General features: G+C 32.8%; 4 protein-coding genes across 10 annotated transcripts; 3 read left to right on the forward strand and 1 right to left on the reverse strand.

The window, feature by feature from the left end:
• Positions 1–1176: 1176 nt before the first annotated feature.
• Positions 1177–3697, forward strand: LOC105629120 (uncharacterized). Its single transcript, XM_012210642.4, has 2 exons — positions 1177–1325; positions 1804–3697. The coding sequence occupies exon 2, from the start codon at positions 2004–2006 to the stop codon at positions 3339–3341; it is 1338 nt and encodes a 445-aa protein (XP_012066032.1). The 5' UTR covers positions 1177–1325; positions 1804–2003; the 3' UTR covers positions 3342–3697.
• A 4840-nt stretch (positions 3698–8537) lies between these two features.
• Positions 8538–12675, forward strand: LOC105629119 (cytochrome b-c1 complex subunit 6-1, mitochondrial). The gene is made up of 5 exons (XM_012210641.4): positions 8538–8651; positions 9135–9188; positions 10580–10664; positions 12215–12304; positions 12393–12675. Coding segments are annotated over exons 2-5 (210 nt in total). The 5' UTR covers positions 8538–8651; positions 9135–9186; the 3' UTR covers positions 12426–12675.
• A 3281-nt stretch (positions 12676–15956) lies between these two features.
• Positions 15957–19452, forward strand: LOC105629118 (Ubiquitin carboxyl-terminal hydrolase family protein). Of its 7 annotated transcripts, XM_020677368.3 has the most exons (4): positions 15957–16374; positions 16553–16653; positions 16759–16860; positions 18106–19452. In XM_020677368.3, the coding sequence occupies exon 4, from the start codon at positions 18144–18146 to the stop codon at positions 19404–19406; it is 1263 nt and encodes a 420-aa protein (XP_020533027.1). In that variant the 5' UTR covers positions 15957–16374; positions 16553–16653; positions 16759–16860; positions 18106–18143; the 3' UTR covers positions 19407–19452. The 7 variants fall into 7 exon arrangements, with proteins under 7 accessions (XP_020533027.1, XP_020533028.1, XP_012066024.1 ...); XM_020677369.3 differs by lacking the exon at positions 16553–16653; XM_012210634.4 differs by lacking the exons at positions 16553–16653; positions 16759–16860 and adding an exon at positions 17335–17512 and having other exon boundaries at positions 18096–19452.
• A 164-nt stretch (positions 19453–19616) lies between these two features.
• Positions 19617–26212, reverse strand: LOC105629117 (ubiquitin interaction motif-containing protein). The gene is made up of 7 exons (XM_012210633.4): positions 25551–26212; positions 24694–24772; positions 22294–22445; positions 21826–21940; positions 21520–21705; positions 21039–21110; positions 19617–20913 (listed from the first exon to the last, which is right to left on the reverse strand). Exons 1-7 carry the CDS (start codon positions 25934–25936, stop codon positions 20089–20091), a joined length of 1815 nt encoding a protein of 604 aa, XP_012066023.1. The 5' UTR covers positions 25937–26212; the 3' UTR covers positions 19617–20088.
• Between the last annotated feature and the right edge of the window lie 387 nt (positions 26213–26599).

Genomic DNA, 26599 nt, shown 5'->3' on the forward strand with positions numbered 1-26599 from the left:
TTTTATTTCCTGCCCTAGCGCACATATGCACCAGCTCTTTCATGGTTTTTCTTTCCTGCCGCGTGATTGGAAAGATGTCCAAGTCGTTGTCCGTCTACAACCAACTCCTATTGTTATTGCAATTGAATAAGAAAGAATTTGTATTGTAGTTATGTGTGATTTACATTAACAACACCCTGCATATAGGTGTACAAGTTACATAGAAAAAGGAAAAAGAGATCATAGAGGGATATAATAAAATTAGAATTAAATACACAATTAGATGCACTAGGATCAGATTCATATACACTAGGATCAATTAGAATTTTATTCTAACACCTCCCTCAAACTCAGGGTGAATGATTGGAAACCAATCTGAATTTCAAAACTAGACGTTAGAAGCGCGAAACATGAAAGGATTTTGAAGATGTTCACAAACTAATCAAAAGTTGAGACAGAAATCAACTGAAGGATGCCACGAGTTAAATGAGTGGAAATAACATGATAGCAAATCTCAAATATGTTTTGTCCGCTCACGAAGTGCATTATGATGTGTGACTTGAATAGCATTTTGACTACCACAGTGAATAGGAGCAGGTATTGTAAAAGAAACACCCATGTCCTCAAGTAACCAACGGAACAAAATCAACTCAGTAATAGTATTAGCAAGAGCATATTCAGATATACAAGGATCAATTGGGATTTTATTATAACAGTTGCTACTATTGTTGCTCAATAGCAAACACCTATTTCTGGCCATTTGAAGTGTAACCTTGATGCAACAACTCATCAACATGTTCACAATACCAGTTTTGGTTCTTTTCTTAGGGACCATAATGGTCATTTCATTGCTGGTTTATCGGGTTATATGTCGGGCCTTCTAAGGTGGCAGAAGTTTTTGTCCTTTAGAGGGGCTATCCTATGGATTAAAGATCACACAACTGGACCTATGTAGAGCTAGAGACATATTTGTAGGAGGTGTAAACGAATACAACTAATCTTTCTTTATTCAGTTTGTTGGCACAAGACTCGAAGTTTCTCTTTAGCCAAATTCATAATATTTTTTTGGCATGGATCAAAAGACAAGCTCACAAATCCGCTCACAAAGTTATATATTTGATAAAATATAAGGGAAAAAATAGTAGTAATTTTTTTTCATAAATTATTTTATTTATACAAAACCCATTTTGGCCCAAGAGATTCAGGCCCAGTCTACTAGTCTAGCACATACCGAGGAGGAGTATCGAAGCATTTTTACTAGTTGTAAGTTGCAAATGCAAATGCCAAGCAGACAGTAGCAGCAACGTTGCATTAGGAAGCCGAAGCTTTTTGTTTCTTTAAACAAGGTTTTCTTCATTTCTTCTTATGCGTTACCGTTACTTTCCTCTTTTGATATTTCTTTGCCATTTCCATCTCCAAATCATTCCTCCAATTTTTTTTCCTTGGTTATTTGTTCTTTAGATTTATAATCGCAATCTCAAAACCTCTGGGTCTTCATTTTTCTTTTTAAATTTCCTCTCGTGAGCAGGAACAAGCTGTTAATTTTTTCTTTCGGAAAGAATGGCAGCTGAAATTTTTTTTGAAAAATTGCATTTTCCGGTGTAATTCTTGAGATTAGAAAATCGTTGATTTTTCTGAATATGAAATTAATTAGGTTAGCAACAGGAATTCTTATTTAGTGTTTCGTGATTGATTGAATTTGTTGCGATTGTTGGATTTTGTTATAGCTCAATTAGAGTCTTATTTAGTAAACACAGAGTCAAATTTATAGTTTTTGAGTTTCTATGATTGGTTACATGATGAATTATAATGTCCTCTCTGCAGGGAATACTCTGTTGAGGATTCTACATTGTCCATAGTTTTGCTAGTTGGTAATGATGAAATAAATGAGTATGCTTTATTCTAGCTTAAAAGGACATTGTTCATCCATAATCAGCTTCTACAGAGCCAGAAGTGTAGAATAGATGATAGGATTTTAGTTTGATAGGTTCAATAGACGAATATTTAGGTGTTTGAAACAAGAAATGGAAGGAAACTTATCACAAGGAAGTATGATTCCTGGGGTTGCCCCATTTGGAGGCCTCGACTTGCAAGGATCAATGAGAGTTCATCATCAAGCACAGCACCAGCATGCCTTACACCATCAACAGCATCCTCTTCATCGGCAAGGGTCCTCTGCACATAGCTCAATTCAGGAGGGTTTTCCACTTACAATGGGAACTTTGCACAACTCTGATCAAAACATTTCCGTGTCTGATTACAATAAGGGAGATAAGGGAAAAAATTCTGCAAGCGACGAGGATGAGCCAAGCTATACTGAAGATGGTGCTGATGGTCACAATGATGCAAGTAGAGGGAAAAAGGGGTCACCATGGCAGCGTGTTAAATGGACTGATAAAATGGTGAGGCTTTTGATAACTGCCGTATCTTACATTGGAGAGGATGTGACTTCGGATTGTGGTGGTGGCATGAGAAGGAAATTTGCTGTTTTACAGAAAAAAGGCAAGTGGAAATCAGTTTCAAAAGTCATGGCTGAAAGGGGTCACCATGTTTCACCCCAGCAGTGTGAGGATAAGTTCAATGACCTTAACAAAAGGTATAAAAAGCTCAACGACATGCTTGGAAGGGGCACTTCTTGCCAGGTTGTGGAGAACCCAGCACTTTTGGAATATATAGATTTATCCGAAAAAGAGAAAGAGGATGTTAGGAAAATATTGAGCTCAAAGCATCTTTTCTATGAAGAGATGTGTTCATACCATAATGCAAACAGATTGCATCTGCCTCATGATCCAGCATTACAGCGTTCCTTACAGTTGGCTCTAAGAAGTAAAGATGATCATGATAGTGATGATTTAAGAAGGCACCAACATGATGATCTTGATGAAGATGATCAAGAAGCAGAAACTGATGATCATGATGAATTTGAGGAGAATCACCCTTCACGGGGGGATAGTAAGGGATTTTATGGGGCCTTGGGGGGTTCCATGAAAAGGCTGAGACCAGGCCTGGGCCATGAAGATGCTTGTTTTGGGAATTCATCGCAGGACGGTAATAAAGGTTCATATTCTCATGTGCAGATTCCCCAAGTTGATATGAATCAAATCTCACCTGAAAGTTCAAGAGCAGCTTGGTTACAGAAGCAATGGATGGAATCTCGCTCACTTCAGTTAGAAGAGCAAAAGGTACAAATTCAACTTGAGATGTTAGAGCTAGAAAAACAGCGATTCAAGTGGAAAAGATTTAGCAGGAAAAGAGATCACGAATTAGAAAAGTTGAGGATGGAAAATGAGAGGATGAAGCTAGAGAATGAACGAATGGCATTGGAGTTGAAGCGCAAAGAAATGGGTCTTGATTTTAATTAATTTTCTGGTCCTGCTTGATATTGTTCATCACAACAGCTAGAGTTGCATGTAGCTCTGCTTTCTGTTTTGGTAAGCTGCTGTTGCCTATAACTGCAATTCACTCAGGAGAACTTTTGTTGGAAATGCTATTCTACCTGCATATAGTCTGTAAACTTGGCATATTGCCAATATCTTTAGCTAATTACATTGTTTCTGCTTTAGTGAAATGGTATTGCCTATGGTTGAAGATATTGCGACAAGAATCTTTTTTCATTTATCATGTATTTGTCCTTTTTTTTCCTTCTTTCCTCTTTTTTATACTGTGTATTTGAATTTATAATTGAAATATTTAGTAGCAACTTGAAAGTTTAACTACATATCGTTGCTTTAATTGTTTGAATTGCTGTGCTTTTTGATGGTGTATTATGAATTTTGAAGCGCATTTTTTAAACCAAATCACCATTCATACTTATGAGGCAACATTTAATGGATACATGAACAGTAAAACCTAGGAGTTTTATCTGCTAACTCTAGGTCATAGATTATGCAGCATTGACTTCCTAAACTAATTTATAATTATTTTTATTTTTCATGTTGTTTGATTTTGTTCCCTTTTGTCTTGAAAGCCCTTAACAGTTTGTAGGTGTATGATGGGTTTTCGGGGACAACCTATTTCCTTCCTCCTCTCTTCTTCTGCTTGGTGTGGATCTTCATAGTTTGGGCGCTCCCGGTTGAGAGTTTAGCAAGTGGACTTTGGATTAGCAATTTATTATCCTATAGGAAAATAATTTCGTCCTCCAAAAGATAAAATTTTCAGCAATCAGATGAAACATAAAAGGCATCTATACTGTAATTATGCAATTGCTTGGAATTTTTGGCGTTAGTAAACAGAAATTGATTGATAGAAATATAGCTCTTATGGAGATTTCTGACTTCTTGAAACTGCTTATTGAGGAATGATGCTGTCGTGTTGTGGTATTCACTAAAGCATCATTCTCATTTAGGCCTTGCTATTGTTTGTGTGGAGTTCTTGAAGGAAACAAACACTTGATTCACTGGATTATAGCTTTTAGTAGGCATATAAAAAACTATTGTCCATATATTTTGGCAATTTCATTTAAAGTTAAGTGATGATGTTAAAGATGCAGGTTGCTTGGGTATTTCCTGATTTTAATGTTCATAGATAACATTTATAAATGTACATGTGTTCATTTATGTAAACATAAGAATACGGTGTCCTGATGCTAACAGTTTGTTAAATTTAACCTTCTGCGATATGCACCATGAGGACTTCAGGAGTCTATTAGAATGCCAAAACTCTGATGCCTTTGTGTGCGTGCCTGTGCTTGTGCATGTTTGTGGAAAGTCATAAATCTAGGAAGGACTTGTTTTGGCATTGTCTGTATCCTTGCTAGTTTATGCCCCCAATTAGTGAAATCATACACACAAAGGAAAAATACATTTGCATGTCTCTTATTCTTTCTTGAAAAGTAAAATTAATAGAAAGATAATTATGTGTATGTTTTGGAATTGCTAGTTGATGTGGGGAATAGTAGTTGAGTTTTCTCTGGGTTGTGTTAGACCTGCATAGTGTAGATATTGAGTCTAGTCCATGGATATTGCCTTTGTGAAATGCAACACAGTTCTAGCTGAGGGCTGGTATCCCATAGAGCTGGCTCAGTTTCTTCTCAGGATGTGTAGAAATTCTATTCAGAATTCCCCCAAAAACGATTTCCAGTCAACAAAAATGGTTGTTGAAAAACACTAGCAGCTGACATTGGGATTGAGAAATTGACATTAAGTTGAAAGTCGAATGAAGAGGCTTTCCCCTTGTGTACCAGTAACACGACTGAGGCATACTGTCGTTGTATTGTAGGTTTGGATTGTTTTGATCATGTTGCTTTCTTTAAAAGAAAGTTAAGCATGAGATTATGGAAGAGAAACCGTAATAATAGGCAGCGGGGCAGTATGGCTGGAGATTGAAATAATGCTATATATTTTCCTTGTTGTTTATTTGGATTTATATTTTGACATAAAAATAAACAAAATTTTAACCAAACTTTTCTTTCTGACACTTTGCTTTGAGGGCATTGCAATCGATGGAAATAACATGATCTTGTCATTTATCATCTATTTCTAGGAACATCTTTTGCAGCTACTCCTTTGCTGGAAATAGATTCATTCCTTCATGACCCTTTTATTGTTCTTTCTCACCTTATAATCATTATGTAACAGGTTTTCATTTTATCTTCACAAAATTGAAACAATCAAAGGTCATCTATATCTCGCTTGTTTCATTGTCAATTTTTGGATAGTATACACTGTTACTGTTAACTTTTTTTTCTTCAGTTGAAGGTACTGTTTGCTTCTTAAGGGGTGAAGGCACATTTTATTTGGGTGTGTACCATTTATTTTCATCAGATGCAGAAACAGCAGTTCTTGTAAGCGAGGAGCTGTCTGATTTATTCATTGTCGTTTATGGCCTTTTATTTTCTGAGAGTTTTTTTTTTTTTTTTTTTTGAGAAGCTCGTTTGCTGATATACTGTGAAATTAATGGTAATAAGAAAATTAAATTGTGTTATGTTGTTTGTTTGGAGGTACAAAATGGGCTCTAAATAGAAGATTCTGCGTTTGCTTAAGGCTAGCTGGTTTTTATATCACACGATTATTGTGATATGAACACCATGAAAGCTACACCTACGCTACAAAAACAAGAATTTGTCAATACCCGTTACACCATCATTTTTATATACATGACAAAGATATACACCTTATAAATCGTTTAGCATGAGTAATTAAAGCATTAAGCAATTTTAATTTGGATAAAGTACTATTTACCTTGTAGATTGTCCGACTACTACCTCATTTCCGTCCAATTAAAAAGTCCCTTCATTCGTAAATGACTTCTTTTTACCATTAGTCTTTTGAAAAAAAAAAAAGAATTCAAAGGAGAGAGAATAAAAAAAATAAACCCATTATATCTTATTCCAAGCTAATCTAGAATTTATAAATTTTTTTATTTGTTCGTATTTCAGTGCTTGTGAATTGAAAGAATTTTGTAACGCTTGCTCTAGCTCGTTGAAAGAGAGGGTGCTTTTGAGTGCTTTCTGATCCTGTGATTGAGGACCAAAGATTTGAGTTACACTAATAAGAATAACCACCTTGCTTTTGAGGCCAGATGGGAGAGGTAATATTAGTGTTTATCTTTCTCTGCTTAAGCATGTATCTTATCTTGATTATAAAATCAAATTTTGGAGTTACTTCAAAAAAACTTTGGTAGAGATTCTCTACGAGTGAAATACAATCTGTGCTCTTTTTTTAGTGTTTTCTTAATGCTAGAAATATCTCCTGAGAAGAAAGATCCCGGTTGAATTTCCAAATGAATTCTACAAAGAAACATCCGGTTGAATTTTGTGGAATTCATTTGAAAATTCAAAATAATGTGTTTGGAATGAAAAAAAAAATACAGATTTGAATTCTATGAATTGAATTCTATATAATTGAGTATATCTAACTCAAATTCTACTAAAATTGATGGAATTTGTAAATGAATTTCACAAAATTGACCATTGAAATATTTATTAATAAAATTATCTTCCACCGTAAAACTCAACTATTTTTACTTTTTTTTTCCTTTTTATTTATTTTCTTTGGAAAATTCCAAATTATTTTCAATCCATTAATTACTTTAGTTTATATTTTTGTGTTTTTTTTCCTTTTTATTTTTATTTTTTTGGAAACTTCCGAACCAGTGATGACGTTTTTTTTTTTTTTTAAATCTAGTAATAATGTTAGTTATTATTACTATGAAAATATAAAAATTGAGCATCAACAATTGTTTTCAAATGTAATTAAAAACAATAGTTACATTTTTAATTTCTGCATCAATTACTTAAATCAATTTTTAGATTAATTAACAATAATTATTATGATGAATATTACTGTTTATATAATTAATTAATTAGCGTGAAATATTAATGTATTTTATTTATATTTTAATAAAAAAATGACAAGTTATCATATTATAGATGATAAATATAATTGGTGTTTGTTATTTATTTTTATTAAATTATTATGTCAAGGGTGTTATAAAAAATAAAGACAAATGAATTTTATTTAAGAATTTATTCCATACATAATTTTGTGAAATTCAATTGAATTCCTTATTTTAAATTGTAATATACAAAACATGACAAATTCATTTGCAAATAAATTCTACTTGAAATTCATTTACAAATGAATTCTACAAGCATGATTCATTTGTTCCAAACAGGCCGAAAGATTTTCTTGACTCAGCCGAACTTATCCAAATCATTTTGCCAAATTAATTTTGATCATTAACTGAACCGAATTAAACAAAATGAAAACTTAATTATCTAATTAAATTTAACCGAAATTTATAATTAATCGACTTAACCAAAATAAAAATTAGTTGAAACTATTAATCACTACTTAATCAAAATAAAAAGTGAAGTATTTTTAATTTTTAATTGTATTATTTGTTTAATTTGGTTAAATTAAATTTTCTTTAACTGAATAAGTACTTACTGAACCGAATTGACCGAATTGAAATGCTGACCCATAATCATAGTAGGATGAATGAATGCAACTTTTTATTTGTTTCTAGAAAACCTCTTCTCTCATCCTCGTTGTTGAAGAAACACCAATAAAGAAAACGACATTGTTAATTAAAACTAATCTAACCAGTAAAGGAAACCTATTTTTGTATGTTACCAAAACATATATAGGTTATTTATTTCTATTGATTCATATATTATGTATTTTGAACAATTGTAAAAACCTTATTTAAAATGCAAAACATAAAGTATTTTTTTTTCATATATATATATATATATATATATAGGAGCTATTTTAGTCTTTGTACTTTGGAAGAAAAAATCTCTTTTCTTTATATACAATGAAAAGAATTAATCTCTCAAATTATAGAAGGTAAAAACTTTTTATCGTCAGCGGTTCAATTTATATTCTTATTCTTACGACGATTATATTATAGACGGTGAAAAGGCCCGTTTTTAGACGAAAGTGAACTTTTAGTTGGACGGATCCAAGAATTGTATAATTGGTTATCCAAAACAAAGGGACGATTTTAGTTGATTTGATAAAATCTTAAGGATTAAATAATACTTCAATCCTTTTAATTTTACAGAATTAATATCTAAAGCCCATTTGTAGCCCAAAACTTCAGGCCTATCAAGGCCTAGTTTACAGTCATCTCAGGTCGGTGGTTCTGGTCAATCAAAATTGTAAATAGCAATAGCAATAGCTACTTCATTTATCATTGTAGCCGCCGATCCTGCTTTGCTTGTACAGGTACCATGTCGTCTGTTCTTCTTCTTCTTACTTTCTTCTTTCAATGAAAATTTTCACAATTTGTGCTCAATTTAGGGTTTGTTGCATCTCCAAATTTATAAATCTCCAAACTTTTTGGCGTTTTCATATTGCATCTTGTTTTGGTAAATGATAATAGTACTCGAAAGTAAAAATCATGTATTAGTAGGTGCATTTTAATTTTTGATATGATGAAATAAAAGAAAATAATTTTGATTTTCAATTGAATTTCGTTTTTTTTAAGAATTATTTATTAGTGTTTTGGAATGTCACTTTTTTTTTTTTTTTTTCTGTTTTTTGTGGTTGAGAGTTCCTTTGATCTGTTAATATGTTACTTTTGTTAGTTGGGATATAGAGGAAAATAGTTTTTTGTTTTGATTTACGATGATAAAGAAAGCATCTCGATTGCCTGCGTAAGGGAGATTTATTAGCATCTGCGCTTGAAATAATTCTTTAAATATGCAGGAAGTACTCCTTTTGACGTCGAGTGAATTATTGTGCTATTCTTTTCGATTCAATGTGAGTATTCATGTCCACTAAATATGAAAGTGCTTACTTTTACACTTTTCGTACTTCTAAGTGCATATGAAATTGTTTTAATTGTTAAAAATTATTGATTGTTTATGGTTCTTATTTTGTGGAACTATAGCGATCCCATTTGTTGTTGCTTCTTGATGTACCAATATGGGCATAATATTTTGCTTGAACTTTGCAACAAGTGAATGTCTGTGAATTGACCTGCATAAGTACTAAATTGTGGACGTTCTTATTGCTTATCTGTCTCACTTGATTTCAGCTAGAACAAGTATTATGTGCTAGAAATGGAGTCATAGAAGTTTTAGCCAATTCGAATTTTTTTAAGTTCAGTGGTTGGCATGTTTTCTGTGCATACATTTAGTTTAGCAGACATTTGCTGGTATTGAATCGACCTTTTAGGAGCCTACCTCCTACAAAGTTTCAATCTAGATAGTTGAGCTTCAATGTGCTTCTAGCTTGTCATGTGGATTAATTGTCCTATATTAGACTATCTAATTGAAGTGAAAGAAATGGGTTTTGATGTTTAAATAAAGTTAATTGGTTAAGTGTTGATGAACTAGAAACTAAATGTTTATACCTTTGGGGCTGTTTAGATAATTACACAGATTATTGTGGTGAAATAATAATAGATAACACCATTGCAATTGGTGTTGCTGCTTATAGAACCGATCATTTTATTTTTCATGAAAACAATTTCATTTTGCTCATAATGTTAATATTTCTGATTAGATCATCCTTGGAATTGAAAGCTTTTTCCTTTGACTGGTGTATGGATTCGATCATCCAGATGCAATAGAGAATCAGATTTGGGTCCATATGCACTTAATGGATTTTCATTTTTCACTATTAATGCATGTTAGTTTATGCTAGGGTCAACAAGTGCAAAAATATATCCATTTAAACATGTGCCTAAACAAAATGGATGCTATAAAGCGGATAATTTTGCAGTGTTATGTCATTTTGTCTCATGCTGCACTAAATAGGACCAGGAAATAAATTTCTTTGGATGGATTTCCCTATTTCAGTAAAGGGAAAAAGTATAGTGTTTTTGCTGCATTCCCTTCTCGGAGTATGAGAACATCCTATAGAAGGAAAATGAGCATGCATTTTTACTTTTTTTCAAAATTTTCTCTGTTTGAGAGTTATGATGTCTTAGAAATATGTTAGCACTTCTTTTTTTTTTTTTTTTTTGTATCCAGAAGTTTTAGAATTTGATTGGAGCTCGTAGTGTTAGTTACAGGGGTATTGTTTCTGTTCCATGTATCCATATTAGTAATCTGGAACTACATAATGCTAGTCTAGTACACATAAAAGATTTTCCATGCACTATCCTGTTTCTCACCTACGGCACTCTCCCCTTTAATTTACTTTAGGGCGGACGAGGAACTTGTTGATCCAAAGAAGTATCTTGAGGAATCTTGCAAACCTAAATGTGTGAAGCCCCTACTTGAGTATGAGGTGATGTATTTTTACATAGAAACATTTCCATACTATACATATGCCAATATTTTTTCTCTTCTTTCTTTCTTTCTTTCTTTTTACTCCATGTATAGAATAACTTTTATGAATATGATGCTGTTTGGATAAATGCTTTCTTGCCAATGAGATGGTAAACCACTCCTTCCAAAACTATCTAATCTGATGCTTGTACTACCTACACGCCTAAAGCAATAACAACCATGCATGAGTTAATTACAGGTAATATGTATATTGTTTTATTTTATATTCCCAGTTAAAGGTGCGCCTGACTTAAGGCTCAAGCGCCTCATTACACCTTTTTCTTTTCCCTAAACAAGTCACCTAGGATTTTCTTTTAATATAAAGCTGTCCAGCTAGCATCTGGTTACATAAAATAAATAAATAGAATGCAACATAAAAACCAGTAACTTGCTTTGCGATTCAGCCTCCAGTCTTCCATCTAATGCTCACCTTCTACAATCTAGCCTCTAATTAGCAGCCATTCAGATATATATCTCTCTCAATTTCTTTTCCTATATTTGCTTTCTATTTTCTTTCTATTCTCTTCCCCAACTAGTTTGTAATTAAGGCTTAGCTGCTGCTACTGTTCTTGATTCTACTCCTTGATATCTTTACTCCAATATCTTAAAATATAAGTTGTGACGTTGCTGATTTTTTCTGATTTATGTGTGTTGTTTTCCATGTTTAGCTGATTTTTTCCCTTTTTTTCCCCTTGATATCTTAAAGAATAATTTTCAGGTTTATGTGTTCTAATTTCTTTGTTATTTTTGCGCCTCACCTCGCTCAGGCATGCACCTTCGCTTAGAGGCTATCCCATCTAACTCCTTATTTGTCTGATTGAAAGTTTATGATTGAAAGTAGAACTGTATTCATGCCCTAGTAAACTGCAGATTTGGATATGCAACTTATCAATTATAAAGTTCCAAGCCAGATTCCTGAAATAACTTATGAGAATTGGTATTTATGGATGTTGAAGTATGAAGCTAATAAATATTTCAATATAACGAGCAATATTGCGATATTTTGGTCTGTCTTACTTTATATTCCTATATTTTGAAATATAAGTTTGCTCATTTTGTTTTAAGCATACATGTCAAGATAGAAAGGAAGAAGTAAAAATTATTGGTTAGCCAGTATAAATTCACTCATATGCTTGCATTTTGGCAATTAGCTTAGTCCTTAAAGCGCTGACGAAGTCAAAGGCCTTTGGACGTAATTGTGTCTTCTCCAGTAAGAACGGAGTGAAGGATTTTCATGTTTATTTTGTTTTTTTTTTTAATTTTATAATTGTTCAACCTTGATACTTTGCTGTGGATTTAAATGATACTTGTGGACTTGTTCAATCCATTCTGAGAGAGAAAGAGAGGGAGACAAGTGAGCATTTTCAATCCATTGCTGCTCGATTAACGATTTCATTTGTTGCTTTGATTTGTTGATAGAATTTATATTTCAATGATTGGGAAATTTTTCTGGTCCAGCATAAGATTTTGGATTTTGAGTCACTGAATGTGTTATTCCACTCATTACAGGCATGTGTTAAGAGGATTAGAGGTGATGAAAGTGGGCACAAGCACTGCACAGGACAATACTTCGACTATTGGTCTTGTGTTGATAAATGTGTAAGTATTCATTTCATGGTCGGTCGGTAATGTATAATCTACATTGTTGATAACTCTCAGGAACTGAATCTTGCATTTCTGAATGCAGGTTGCACCGAAGTTATTTTCAAAACTGAAGTGATCAGGAAACCGTTTGGGACGGCTCTTTCATAATGTTTCTACCCTTTTGCATCGTCAGATGAATTTTGTCAAATGTTTAGTTTGGTTGCTTGAAGCAGCCCCTTCTTATTGATTGTGAAACTTATTTTACTTAGGAATAAAGGAACATATCTTGAATTGGTGACGAATTGATACTGTTGCTATTTATGATTTAAAGAAAAAAAAAAAAAATAGACAACATCAAGAAATGGATGGCATATGATTGTTGTTAATGATGTTCCTTTTATTCTCTCCCATTACAGAGTTAGATCAATCCTTTACATTACAATGTTCTGATTAGTGATGGAAACAGCCTCTCTATAAATCTCTACAGAGCTCATTAGTGTGAATGCTTTATGCATTGGATCACATTGATGTTCATTTGTAAGGTTATATATTTGCTAATTCTTTTTTTTTTAACAATATTGTGTAAAGGGATTTTATTTCATTACTAATGTTGTTTTGTAATTAGGGTTCCATCTCTATGAGACTAGGATTCAAATAAGTGTGCAAATAACAGCTAAATAAACTTTAAGAAAACAATTAAAATTCTTAAAATCATAATAAAATACTTTTTAATAGAATGAAATTATTTTTTTATCTCACTTTAAATACTACTAGTGTTAAAACTCGCGCGATGCGCGAAACAACATTAAACGATAAATAATTTTTTATAACATCATTCAAAAATAGTAAAATTATATAATAAAATGATTAATTGCATGTCATTGAGATATATTGAAAAGTTGCATACACACTTTTAATGTATTTTTTAATAGTGATAATAATTTTGAGAATTTAACTAATTATATTGAAATGAGAAATTAAATATTTTTTATTTTATATTTATGATTTATTATAAATAATTATTTATTTACTTGAAATATTAATGTATTACTGCGCGGAACAATATTAAAGGATAAATTAATTTTTTATAACATCATTCAAAAAAAATTATCGTATCCTGTATGTTCACATATCTCGTGTACCATGTACATGCAACATAATTCTTAGTATATGAGACTACTCCATACACTAAACTAATCAACGGAGGTTTCTTTTTATTACCGATAAAAAAGAAGTATTTTTTTTAAATTAGTTTTTGTGTCATTGAAATAAAAAATAAAGTATTTTTTATTTTGTGGTTATAATTTATTATAAATGATTGTTTATTTATTTGAAATATTAATGCATTACTTATTTAGTATAATGTGTACTAAGTATATGTATGTTCTACATTTTTTTAAAATTATTGTGTCCCGTATATTTCCGTATCTCGTGTCCTGTGTCCGTGCAGCTTAACTCTTGGTATATGAAACTACTCCATACATCAAGCTAATCAACAAAGATTTGAACTAAGTGTATGTATGTTCTAAATTTTTTAAAAATTATTGTGTATCATATATTTTCGTATCTCGTGTCCCGTGTCCGTCCAATCTAACTCTTGGTATATGAGACTACTCCATACAATAAGCCAATCAACAAAGATTTTTTCTTATTACGAATAAAAAATGAAGTGTTTTTTTTTTAATTTATTTTTGTGTCATTGAAATAAGAAATCAAGTATATTTTATCTTCATGATTTATTATAAATGAATATTTATTTATTTGAAATATTAATATATTACTTATTTAGTGTAGTATGTTTTAAGAGCGTAGATATCCTACTTTTTTTAAAAATTATCGTATCTCTTATATTTCCGTATCTCGTGCTCCATGTCCGTGCAACCTAACTCCTGGTACATGAGACAACTTCATACATCAAGCTAATTAAACAAGATTTTTTTTATTACCAATAAAAAATGAATTTTTTTTAATTTATTTTTTATCGTTGAATTAAGAAATTAAGTATTTTTTGTTTTAGGTTTATGATTTATTATAAATGATTGTTTATTTATTTGAAATATTAATATTACTTATTTAGCATATTGTGTTTAGAGCGTGTAGATATCATATCTTTTTCAAAAATTGTAGTATCTCATATGTTTCTGTATCTCATATCCCGTATCCGTACAACCTAATTCTTGGATTATGAGACTGCTCAATACATAAGCTAATCAACCAATGTTTTTTTTTTTTTAAATTTATTTCTGAATCTTTGAAATAAGAAATTAATTTTTTTAATTTTATGTTTATAGTTTATTATAATTGATTGTTTATTTATTTGAAATATTAATGTATTATTTATTTAGTGCAATGTATCTTAAGTGTGTGGATGTCCTACTTTTTAAAAATTATTGTATCTGTATGTTTCTGTATCTCGTATCCTGTGTTCGTGCAACTTAGCTCCTGTTATATGAGACTACCCCATACACAAAGTTAATCAATTAAAGTTTTTTTTATTATCAATAAAAATGAAGTGTTTTTTTTTAAATTTATTTTTTTCATTGAAATAAGAAATTAATTTTTTTATTTTATATTTATAATTTATTATAAATGATTATTCATTTAGTTGAAATATTAATGTATTACTTATTTAATTAATTGTTGGCTAAAATTTAATTATTGATCCCTTCTGCTCCTATTTTTGGTTTTTTTAATTTTTAATAATTAATCAAACTTGTTGGTCCCTTCTAATCCTCCTCACACTTGGCAATTTCAAAGACCTTTTATATAATGCAAACTGCTCTGCGTTTATATATTATATAGATAATTTTAATAAAATTTTCATCATTAATTTGCTGTTAAAGTTAAAAGAGAAAGAAAAAAAAGAAAGGTGATAAGATAGATGTTAAGAAATTGTACATAGTAATTATTGTATTTAATAAAAATAAAATCAAAAAATAATTAATATTCTTGATTTTCTCAAAGCAGAGCAATGTGTAGTATTACAATGAGAAATGAGATTAAAATGCTCACTGGAGTTAGAGAAATTCTTAGGTGGACGAATGTATAAACTAAACCAATAATAAAATGCCAATTCTGAAAAAGAAATTATGAAATCATTATTCAATTATTTAAAAAAATTACAATACCATCCCTGTAGTTTAATAAATACAGTTAGTCAATTCTTATAGTTTTTAAATAAATTAATTTTTCTCAATATTTTACTTTCATTATACTATTAGATCATTCCGTTCAATTTTTGTATTTTTCCGTTAGGTAACTTATGAAATGACAATTTAAAAGGTAGTTAACTAACTCAAAAATTATACAATTTTTGATAATCTCAACAGAACCTCTTTTTTTTCATTTTGAACTTCGATTTCCTTTGTCACATTTTTTAATATATTTTTAAAAATATAATGATAGACTGATTTTATTTTCAAACTACAGAGACCCCGTACTGATAGTAAAATTATAATATCTATATTAAAATTATAATATCTCCCCTATAATTTTTATTTTTCTAATTGATTTAACAGAAAAAATAAAAAATTACATAAAAAACCTAATAGTATAAGGGAAGAAAAATAAAAAAGGAAAATTGAAATATTTATAAAAATATAGGAATACATGAACTGTGTTTCGCAAACTACTTGAACTGTAATGTAATTTTCCAATTATTTAATTACTTTAACGTAGGTTACATTCTGTAAGCAATTTCTCTTCTCTCTCTCTCTCTCTCTCTCTCTCTCTCTCTCCACACCGCTCCTCTCGCAAATTCCTACAAGCAGTTGGCGGATAGACAAAAGATGCATATATCAATGAAGCAAATAGTAAGAAAAAGAAAAGTTTTAAGAATGTAATTGGTGACCTCGTTTCAGCTCCAAATAGCCTTAAGAACGAAGAGATCAGAGAATCTGGGAATGTACTGGGTTCTAACGAAGATGCCAGCTCCTAGAAGGCTACAACTGCGAGATGAGGTAGCTTCGCTAATTCCAAATCCAACTTTACAATAAATGATTGTTTCAGGTTGGAAGAAAAAACATTGCCAGAAGAATAAAGAGGTTGAAATTTGAGAGATTGTGATAGAGGCTATTTCATATCAGGTGTGTGCGCCGTTAACAAGCATGAATTTGTCAAAATTTTCGATTTTTTGGACTATCTAATTCGTCTTTCGTTTCTTTTAGCTGGAATTATTTTGGATTGTGGATATGTTCTTGGCGCTTCTATTTTTATTTTTACTTTTATTTCTTTTTTATTTATTTATAATGATGCCTTATACAGGTAAAAGAAATTTATGCATCCACCAATTGATCGGATTCAGATATTTAAATACCCAGAAATTAATCCACACTTCTCCAGACTCCAGATGCTCATCTTTTCTCGTATTTTTTTTTAATTCTTTTTTTTAAAAGCCCATAATTTTAGTTATTTATTTATCTACTTTTGATACAATTCCTATTGAATTATACTATCTTTTCTTTGTAAAGAAGGAAAATTGAGATGGAGAAGGGACCTGAATAGGTTGATACCAATTTCAAAAACAGCATCCAGTTAGGGTCTTATAACTCGAAAATAGGCAAAATTGAAAGGTTTCAATTCTTTTAAATAATGGGTTATGTTTATCTGATTCCTAGCGGTGCATATTAAGTTCATTGTTTTTAATACTGCTAAACCTGTTTGATGATATGTTTGTATGAGTTTATATTTCCTATTTTATTAGGCCTTGTTGGCTATACTGCAATGGCTGAAGCGTGAAAGCAGCAAAATTTCTTCTTTGTCGTATAGGCAACTAATCCAAGATATGGTACATTATCCAATTTTCTCGAAAAACAAATTGAGAAACATGCAAAATACCTTCATTAAATGAAATGGGTTAGCTAATGCAGCATTCTTAATAAGCTCCCTACACTGCTATATTCTTAATAGTGTGTTAGATTGCCGCAGAGGAAGAACCCTTTTGAGTGTTGGTGATTCAATGTCATTAACATGCTTCAATCATTAGAGCGATGCAGATTTGTGGTTATGTAATTTCTTTTAAATATTTTTTTCTTTTGGGTCTTCAGCTTGTCTGCTCATCTGAGTGATCGAAGATCAACTATGTTCTTTTTATTACAAGAGAGAAGAGACACCAGTCGAGCCCATAATGAAATAACCAATTCATCTTATGTTGCCAAATGACATTATTTCTTTGATCAAATGACAAAAACCATGAAAAGATTGACCTGATTCTCTAAGATGCAGGTACCTCTGAGATTTTCATAATCAATTATGTTTTTATGTCTTCCCATTTGAATTTCATCTTCAAGCTACAGAGAAATAGAAAGAGAGAGATCTGAATTTGTTAATGGCTCCGAGGGTTTAGATTGTGGTATATGGTGGGTTTGAAATTAGGATGACATGTTGAAGCATTAAACTAGATGAAAGTTCAATTTTAAGAAGCTGGTTATGCCTGGAGAAATTACAGTACAGTTGCTTTTGGTTTCTCTCCTAACGCTTATATTCCAACACAACTGATTCAATTTGAGAGACACACAAAGTATGTGGTTTTAACTAGGGAATGTGGCTATATATGTTTCTTTGCGGTTATGCTTCCCATGTCAAATCATTTGATATTTTATGTTAAAATTTGTATTAAAAAATTTCGAAATTGTACAGTATCATTTATTTTAATGTTATAACTTGATATGAAAGAATGCCAGATTGCTTGAATATAAGAAAACGATAAGCACCTGAGTGTTCCCTTGCTTTTTGCATTTTGTGCTATAAGAAATTTTGTTATGATATTCTTCATGATCCTGTTTCTTTTATCTTCTCAATCTTTTAGCTTTTTACAGGCTTGCTTTGGAAACACACAAGATACACCAAATGCCACATGATGATTAATAGCATGTTTCTCCAAAACCTAAATGTTTGTGATCGTAGATGGAAGTCAACTTCATCAATCATTTGTCTTCTTCGAAATTTCTCACTTTGGTCCATGAAGAAAGATCCAGATCTTGAGTTAGCTCTCTCACGAAACCGTAGATGGATAGTCAATAATCAAATCAAGAACATAATCCTTAGATACCCAAACCATGCAGCACCTATCAAATATCTCCAGAAAAAGTTCAAGACTCTTGATCTTCAAGGAAAAGCGCTCAATTGGCTTAAAAAGTATCCTTGTTGTTTTGATGTATATCTTGAGAACGATGAGTATTATTGTCAATTAACAAAGCGGATGATGTTTTTGGTGGAGGAAGAAGAAGCTGTGAAAGAAATGCAGGAACCTGTATTTGTCGAGCGGTTAGCCAAATTGTTGATGATGAGCATGAATCAACGGCTTAATGTTGTTAAGCTAAATGAACTGAAAAGAAATTTTGGGTTTTCAGATGATTATTTGATCAGAATTCTACCAAAATATCCTGATATGTTTCGACTTATTAACCACAGTGGGAGGAGGAGTTCAATGGAGATTGAGCTTGTACGGTGGAATCCAGGCCTTGCAATTTCTGCAATTGACGCATCAGCTCAAAAGAAAGGGTGTGAACCCCATTTTGCATGTTCTTTGCCCACGACTTGGGTTAAGTCATGGGAGAGATTTCGAGAATTTAATTCCACACCTTATATTTCGCCTTATGCTGATGCGAGGGATTTATCAGAGGGTTCAAAAGAGATGGAGAAGAGAACAGTGGGTTTAGTACATGAGTTGCTTTCGCTGACCCTATGGAAGAAGCTGTCGCTTGTTAAACTAGGTCATTTTAGTAGAGAGTTCAATTTACCGGAAAAATTGAATGTTCTGCTGCTCAAACATCCTGGTATCTTCTATGTCTCGAATAAGTATCAGATTTATACTGTTCTTCTTAGAGAAGCATATAATGGATCAGAATTGATCGACAGGGATCCACTTGTTGTGGTGAAGGATAAATTTGGGGATTTGATGCAGGAGGGGCTTCATGAGTACAATCAGAGGCACCGTTTAATCAATCTAGAAAAGAAGAAGAAGGAAGGAATAGTATCTATAAGGCCAGAGAAAAGAAAGAATAATAGCATTGAAATGCCTGAACAAGATGATAATGGTGATAAGCTCAGACGTTTGTTCAATCCTGAGGAAAGAAAACGGTTTTATAAAGTTCTTTTTGATGATGATGCCCCATGAAAATCTTCTTGTATTTCTTTATTTATTTAATTTTTTTTGCTCTCAATTTTGCAATGATTTTGTTTGCTGTTGTGCAGGCTTGTTCATAGATTCTTGCATGCACACCGTTCACACACTCTTGATACTAACATGTTTAAACTGGGTATTTTAAAGCACTAGAGTTGAATAAACTAAGCCCAACAGTTAAAAAAAACTCAAGGCCAAACCATGTGCACTATGAATGTTGTTTTGCATATAGTAAAAAGCCCCTACAAGATTCATCCATTTGCTTTCCTAGGATGAAGAATTTAACTGTCCTAGAATGAAGGATTTAACTGTTACAAAATACTCTACACCAATAACTGGAAACAGTTATGATTGACATTCTCTTGCCGAAAACTTCCCTAATCAACACAGGTAAAATATGAATGGATTTTACACATTGGAGAATCAATAAAATTTGACAAAATCCCTCTCCCCACCATCTCACATTAAAATCAAATTAGAATAAGAAGAAAGCTACAATAATACACGGTAGACAATGGTGTTGCACACACTTGGCCGGGACACGTGAACCAGGAAAACTGACTTCCAAGCCTAAAGGGATAAAGACTGCACGCACCACTTGCTGTTGTGTTTGTAATTGTTTCTTGAGCCTTCTATGGCCATAAAAGATCCCAGATAAAAAGAAGGAAAAAAAGCATCAGACAATACTAGGAGGATCGCCTACCCAATTGCAAACAGCGCGGGGCCAACGTGTCCTTATGCAATCCACCAAAGGTGCATGTTGAGCAGGTTCAGGTTTTGTCACTTCAGAGTCTTTGCTGGTTGATTCAATTCCACCAGAGCCAGAGGACACTACCACATCTGCCATGAATTCCTCCGGAGTCCACCTTGGTGGAACTGAAACCCTGAGTTTTGTGAGCCTAGGTCTCTGCACTGGCATCTCACTTCCAGAGGCCATGTGGCTACCATTTAAATCAGATTTTGCAATCCCATTAAAATGGTAAAGGTCAAACACCTTTTTACCCATCAATCCACTTGAGTCCTTGAGGCCTCCCAAATTCTTGTCTAGATCCAAAATGACCTGCCAGAACTCACTCCAAACGATAAAGCCTGTGCTGCAAAGGTGATCGAGTTTCTCCGTGGGAAGTCTGATATTTGTTTCCCTAAGGACTTGATGGAAGCCTTCCACACTAATAAAACCACCACCCCCACTCTGATCTTGTGCATCAAAAGCTTTCCGAATCTGTGACTCCCTTTCTTCCAGCTCATTCTCATCTTGAACAGTTGTATCAAGAGCAAATAGAACTGTATAGTGGGATTCACTTCCAACAACCCATATTGGCCATTTAGGGCACTTTAAATGTTGACCAACCTTACAGAAATTAAGGGATTCCAATAGAGTAAGAAATCCAACTTCTACACTTGTGGATATGCCCTTTAGACACATGCCACCACCTAAATCCATTCTACCATCAAACACATTAGGAACAGCCTGTCCACAGAGCAGTAGATTCACAATTTCCTGTCCCAAGCATTCAAAATAAAGACATCATTAATAAATATGCTATTGCTATACAAAGGTACTAATTACAAAATTAAGCATTTATGCAGAAAGAGGACAACAAAAATACAAATGCTTCACTGTACCTGTGAGGCATGCCCAAAGGGTGCAGTGACTAAAGGAAGGCTGGGATCATCCCTGTCAGCTTGAACAGAATCCTGAAAAGAAAATGCAGTTTTACATTCATAAGTAACACAAACACCTCATGCAGAAAAGTCATGTGAATTCTTTCAATCAATTGGCCATTAGACCCAGTCACATGAATAAAACTTGAAGAACAGCTTAGTCGACAGGCAGACGTAAGTACAGGTAAAATGTTAGACAAATCAGTTAAGGATTAAATACCTGACCAACACCAGAAGAGAAAAAAAAAAAAAAAAGGAAGAAGAAGAATAAGAAGAATAAGAAGAAGAAGAAGAAGAAAAAGAAAAAGCACACGCCATGCTAAATCTGATCATTCAACTCATAGCACACAAGATTCAAGTAGTTGACAAAAGTATGCTAATGCCTTAAAGTGATGGCTATTATGATTAGGTCGCACTTTACAGATATATAAACAAGGCATACCAATCCTCTGGACAGCAATGCGGAAATAAGGAATAGAAGTGCCCCCATTCGAGATTGGAAGACAGGAATCATGTCCTGGAGCCTCTGCAATGCACTTGGTTGGGATGTGTATGTCTCAATTCTTAAAATTTTCTGCAGAGTAGAAGCTGATTCAATTGAAAGGCCCTCGAGTGCTTTTGCAATAATCTACAAGATATTACAAACACTAGTCAGCATATAAACACATAAGTGAAACACGATAACAACATTCCAATTAACCAAATGTTTAATGTAGAATACATTGATGTCAGTCCTAATCCAACATACCTCATCCTTTGTAGAGCCCACAGTGTCACAGCCAATGACATTCAAAGTAACAATTACAGCCCGCTTATTACTTCCACATAGGAACAATATCTCACCCATGCTTCTGACCAGGGCTCTGTAAATAAGAGAAGAAATATTTACCCGAAGAATAATGAAAATGAATTAAAAATATATGAAATATTATAAAAGAGTGGTCACAAAATACGTAAAGTTTTGGAAAAACCAACATTTCTTTCAAACTGCTGCTAGCAGAATTCAATTAAATATGAGATAACACAGCCAACTTAGAGATAACCATGAAAATCTATAATAGCATGATAGTAATTCCCAAGTGCAAAATAGAAAATGGTTATTGGGCTATACTGAGACCGAAAACCGAATGCATGTTATATATTTCTCAATGGATTCTAGGCCTCATCTTTGCAAAATTTTAGAAAACAATGTATTCTCCTATGAAGAACTAATCACCTTGCTTTTGCATCTTCAGCTAGAGAGCCAAAATTATTTGATGAAACATGTCGACTTCTATTCAATGTTCCAGAACCCAAATTTTGTTGCATGTTTGGTGCAACTTTACCTAATACATCTGGAAAGAAAAGAAGGTATTTGAGAACAAATGCCTGCACAATCAGAGAGAAAATACTGTAAGCAACATCACTTAGGACTCTGGAATTAAGGAGCACAAGCAAAACCAAAACCATCATAAAAAGATCAAAGGAGATAAATACAATGGCAGCAATGAAGGGGCAAATAAGAAACACATTATCAAGGATTTACCATGCACTGAAAAAGTTCCAATATATCAAACATCACAGGTGCAAAGCAATCACAAGATTCGACTTATATACAAAACAGACATGTGAAAAGGCAAAAGAAGTATAAGAAATGCCCCATAGGAATACGAGGAAGGAAAAAAGCAGAATGAGCATATGGAATAAAAAAAAGAAAATTCTAGGAGTTTGTTTTCTATTGCAATGCCCTCATCAACATTTTAAACCAATTAAAGTTAAAAGAATTGGCAAGGAGAGAATCCATGTCCTTGCAAAGAAATTCAACCAATTACTAGAACATAATTCAACCAAAAAAGAGGCTGAATCTTTTGGTGACACAATCAGGAAAACGAAGAACAATATACCAGTCCTTTTATTGCTCAAAAACTCTCAAATCTCATGCATCCAAAACAGCACATTACACCCTTTATGTAGCATATAAATCTGCCTAGAATAAGGTTTTCAATTATAAAAACAATAAGGATTAAACATAAAATCCTACTAGAATAAATTCCCAAATAGTATATCCTGACAGCAAAAGAATTTGAATATTCAGAATGAAGTCAAACTCAACTAAAATATAAAATATTAAAATATAAAATAATACTCAATCGGAAAATTTCTACAGAAGCATGAAACTCATGCTCCTGCATCACATAACCTTCTTAATATCTTATCAGAAGTTATATACCAAGTATAAGCCCACTTGGCAAGGAAAATTTTGGAACAACTTTACAAACCATACCAACATATTGGGACTTGACTAAAGTTCACAACAGTTTAAATTAAATATGCAGGGCACTGAATCAACAGCCAGTGTGATGTATTACACAACCACAAGGAAAAGAACTATGGTGAAATTCGCTAGAAGCCAAGAGTCCAATGAATACACTAGACTCTAGTAATCAACTAGAAGTGAACCCTGAAAATAGCAACAGAAGTTCATACAGGAAATTAATATGTTTAGTTGACTACTTTTATGTAACTTTTACATGAGATGACGTTATTTGACTACTCCAGACTAGACCATAGGCTACCCAATCTCAAATCTGATAGTAACCTCAAACATCCAAAATTGGAGATTTTTTTTTATACACATTGGAGAAATGTGCAAGCCAATGAACTTTTGCAATATAATGAATTTTTGCAATGTATGTTGCTCAAATATCACTGTTAGTTATTTTCTCTGACTTCTGCTTTTTACTAAAAGAATCTATATAAAAAAAGAAGGGCATAGGAAAAGGTCAGGAACCCAGAAAAGCTTTCTAAAGATGGATTAAGATATTTGACAGGCAAGTCAGACATGAGCTATAAGCCTATAACCAATGAGAACCAAAAGAGAGAAAAGGTGTGGGATTTAGCCAAAAGTTGTGTCAATAGGGCTGGGGGGCTTGGGTCTAGCCATTCCCATCAGGATATTGGGGTGGAGGAGAAAAAAAGTGGGGTTGTAATCTTATAAATTAATTAAAGATCATATTGAGATTTGAATGTTGCATACAAATTTTATAAATACAAATACTAAATTTTAAATACTAGTAATTGAGATTTGAGGAAGTAAGAACAAAGTTAAAAAATAGATTGTATATTTTCAAAGAAAAATACATTGCACACACTTATATAAGACAAAGTTAAAATATAAAAATATAATTTTTATTTTGAAAATGGGGCAAAATCAGGACAGAACGATGCAGCTAAAACCCAACCCAAGCCCTGCTGACTTGCTGACTTTGGCATGTGGGAATTCCCCATTGGGTTCAAGGAGGGTGTGAGTTGACATCTCCCCATCTCTAAACCAAATTGATAATTGTACACCAAAATGAATTCAATCTCAGTTTACATGATGGTGCTTACCATGAATACAAATATACCAAGTCAGATATCAAAAACAAACTAGCCTGTTGAGACATGAAAGGTGCCAACAGCATGTAGCCTATGCAACTACCAAGAAAGGCCTCATGTTAAGCATATGTGATATCACATCACATGACAGCAAAATGTACAATTATTATGAATATCACATAACAAATGGGTTAGAAATTCACATTGCACTACTACCAAAAACTTAAAAACAACATAATTACAAATCAAGGGTTTTTACTTGTATGGTTGCTAAGACGCCACAGGGCCCACCTTCATGCTGCACAAGGCCCATAGATGTTTCTGGATCAGGGCTAAACCTATAGGAACGTTTAATAGAATATTAGCTATTCACGGCATGCAAATGAAACAGCCAGAAGACATTCATTATATCAAAGAAATAGAAACAACTAGAACTCATCTTAACAACTCGCTTTTTGAAGAAAAAAAGAATCTCAAATACAGCACAAAATCAATATGTTGAACATGCAATGAAGTTAAAACTAAAATGCTAGGGCAATTTGCTTGATTGATTTGCTATGATTTGATTTGATAACAGGAAATCCGTGTGTTGGACAAAGAAAAATAGAAAGCATCATATTTTTCAGGCTTAAGGATTGCAAACTATAATTCAATATTGGCAAAAGGGTATTGGAATATTTATGAATTTGGATTAAAATACTCTCTTCAGATAAAAAAAAGGTGCTTGGTAGCCTATGATTATAAAAATCATAAATTGTATGAAGCTTTTCCTCTTCATTGCTTACTGCACATGGCCACCAGCTAAGTATTACCAATCTTGTTAGCAGCAAACAAATTCTCATCAAATAGTTATGTAAACAGCAGACCGTACGCAGTGATATAATACCAAATTCAGTAGCAGAAGCAACTAGCCTCAAAGGAATTGACTTGAGACACAAAGTTTTTAACTGATTTTATTATTATTATTATTATTATTATTATTATTATTATTATTATTATTATTATTATTATTTAAATTCCAGCTTCTGTGATTTGAATTAATTTCATCTACCAAAATTCACTCCACAGCTGCCAAAAATATAGATAAAATCATGCATAAGGAACATTTAAGGTTACCTTATGCCTTGATTACTCCATTGTGCAAGAATGTCCTTCGAAACTACACTACCAAACACCATTGTGAACAACTGATTCGCCTCCTCAATCGACAATTCTTTTCCTAAATTACTCTCCCTCGAGCCAAAATCCTTCTTTTTAGCAAACTCCACGCTTTTACTGGGGCCTCTATCAGTGGCTTTTGAAGGAGAGGCGATTTTATTTTCAGCCAATCTTTTTTCAGCAGCCGCAGCCATAAGCTCTCTCTGGCGTCTGCGAGAATCCTCCGGCGAAGCCACAGGAGCACCAATAGCATCTCTCGGCTTGCTTCGCTTAGGTTCTGGCGGTGAGTTTTGCATACTCATTCTTAAAGCCATTCTCAGGTCCTCTTCCTCTTGATCAGCCATTGAAGAAAGAGATCACAACAAAAGATCCCAAAAGCAACAGAATTTAGCAAAATAGGGTTTTTCTTATAGGTATTTATAGATCGATATGAATTGATCGAAAGAATAATTCCAAGAGAGATTATTCGATTTCAATACAGAAGATCAAAAAAGATTTTTGGATCATAAAATCATAAAAAACCCTAATGAATTAGGGTTCAGGTTTTGATTGATCCGCGAATGGCTAATCTTTGCGAGCGAGACGATTTTTTTTTAATTTCGAAAAGGAGAAGACAAAACAAGGTAGATTGGGATTTTAAATCCAGGACAAGGTCAAAAATGGAAACGAAATTTACAAAAAAAAATCAAGTTTCAAGTGACCGTACTTTATTTGGGTGGCGAAACGACATCGTATACTGCTTTCTGTAACCTATAGTGGCGAACCAAAGTTTAAAAACTGAAGAAATGAGAGGGTAATGTGGGAAATTCCAAATAGTGAGAAATACTTTTCTTTAATGGAGAGAAAAGCGTTATGTTTCGCTGTCTTGGAGAATCTTTGCAAGTTTGGGAAGTTGGGAAAAATTGGGTGGTTTCAGGTGTACAAAAGTTGTCCATAGGAGTGATTATCAGCTGTTGGATCTTTTTGAAAGGTGAATAGATCAATGCAGATGCTTGAGCATACACTGC

This window comes from Jatropha curcas, chromosome 9 (assembly GCF_041381405.1).
Source record: "Jatropha curcas cultivar XTBG-Jc1 chromosome 9, XTBG_Jcur_1.0, whole genome shotgun sequence".
Lineage (NCBI taxonomy): Eukaryota > Viridiplantae > Streptophyta > Magnoliopsida > Malpighiales > Euphorbiaceae > Jatropha > Jatropha curcas.

Excerpts from the sequence above, each read along its gene's own strand:
- LOC105629120 (XM_012210642.4), top strand. The coding sequence starts at position 2,004 with ATGGAAGGAAACTTATCACAAGGAAGTATGATTCCTGGGGTTGCCCCA.
- LOC105629119 (XM_012210641.4), top strand. Across the intron at positions 10,665-12,214 it reads AGCCCCTACTTGAGTATGAG|GCATGTGTTAAGAGGATTAG; the intron begins GTGATGTATTTT and ends CACTCATTACAG. Across the intron at positions 12,305-12,392 it reads GGTCTTGTGTTGATAAATGT|GTTGCACCGAAGTTATTTTC; the intron begins GTAAGTATTCAT and ends TTCTGAATGCAG.
- LOC105629117 (XM_012210633.4), bottom strand. The coding sequence starts at position 25,936 with ATGGCTGATCAAGAGGAAGAGGACCTGAGAATGGCTTTAAGAATGAGT. Across the intron at positions 22,446-24,693 it reads GCGTCTTAGCAACCATACAA|GCATTTGTTCTCAAATACCT; the intron begins GTAAAAACCCTT and ends CTGATTGTGCAG. Across the intron at positions 20,914-21,038 it reads CCTTTGGGCATGCCTCACAG|GAAATTGTGAATCTACTGCT; the intron begins GTACAGTGAAGC and ends TGCTTGGGACAG.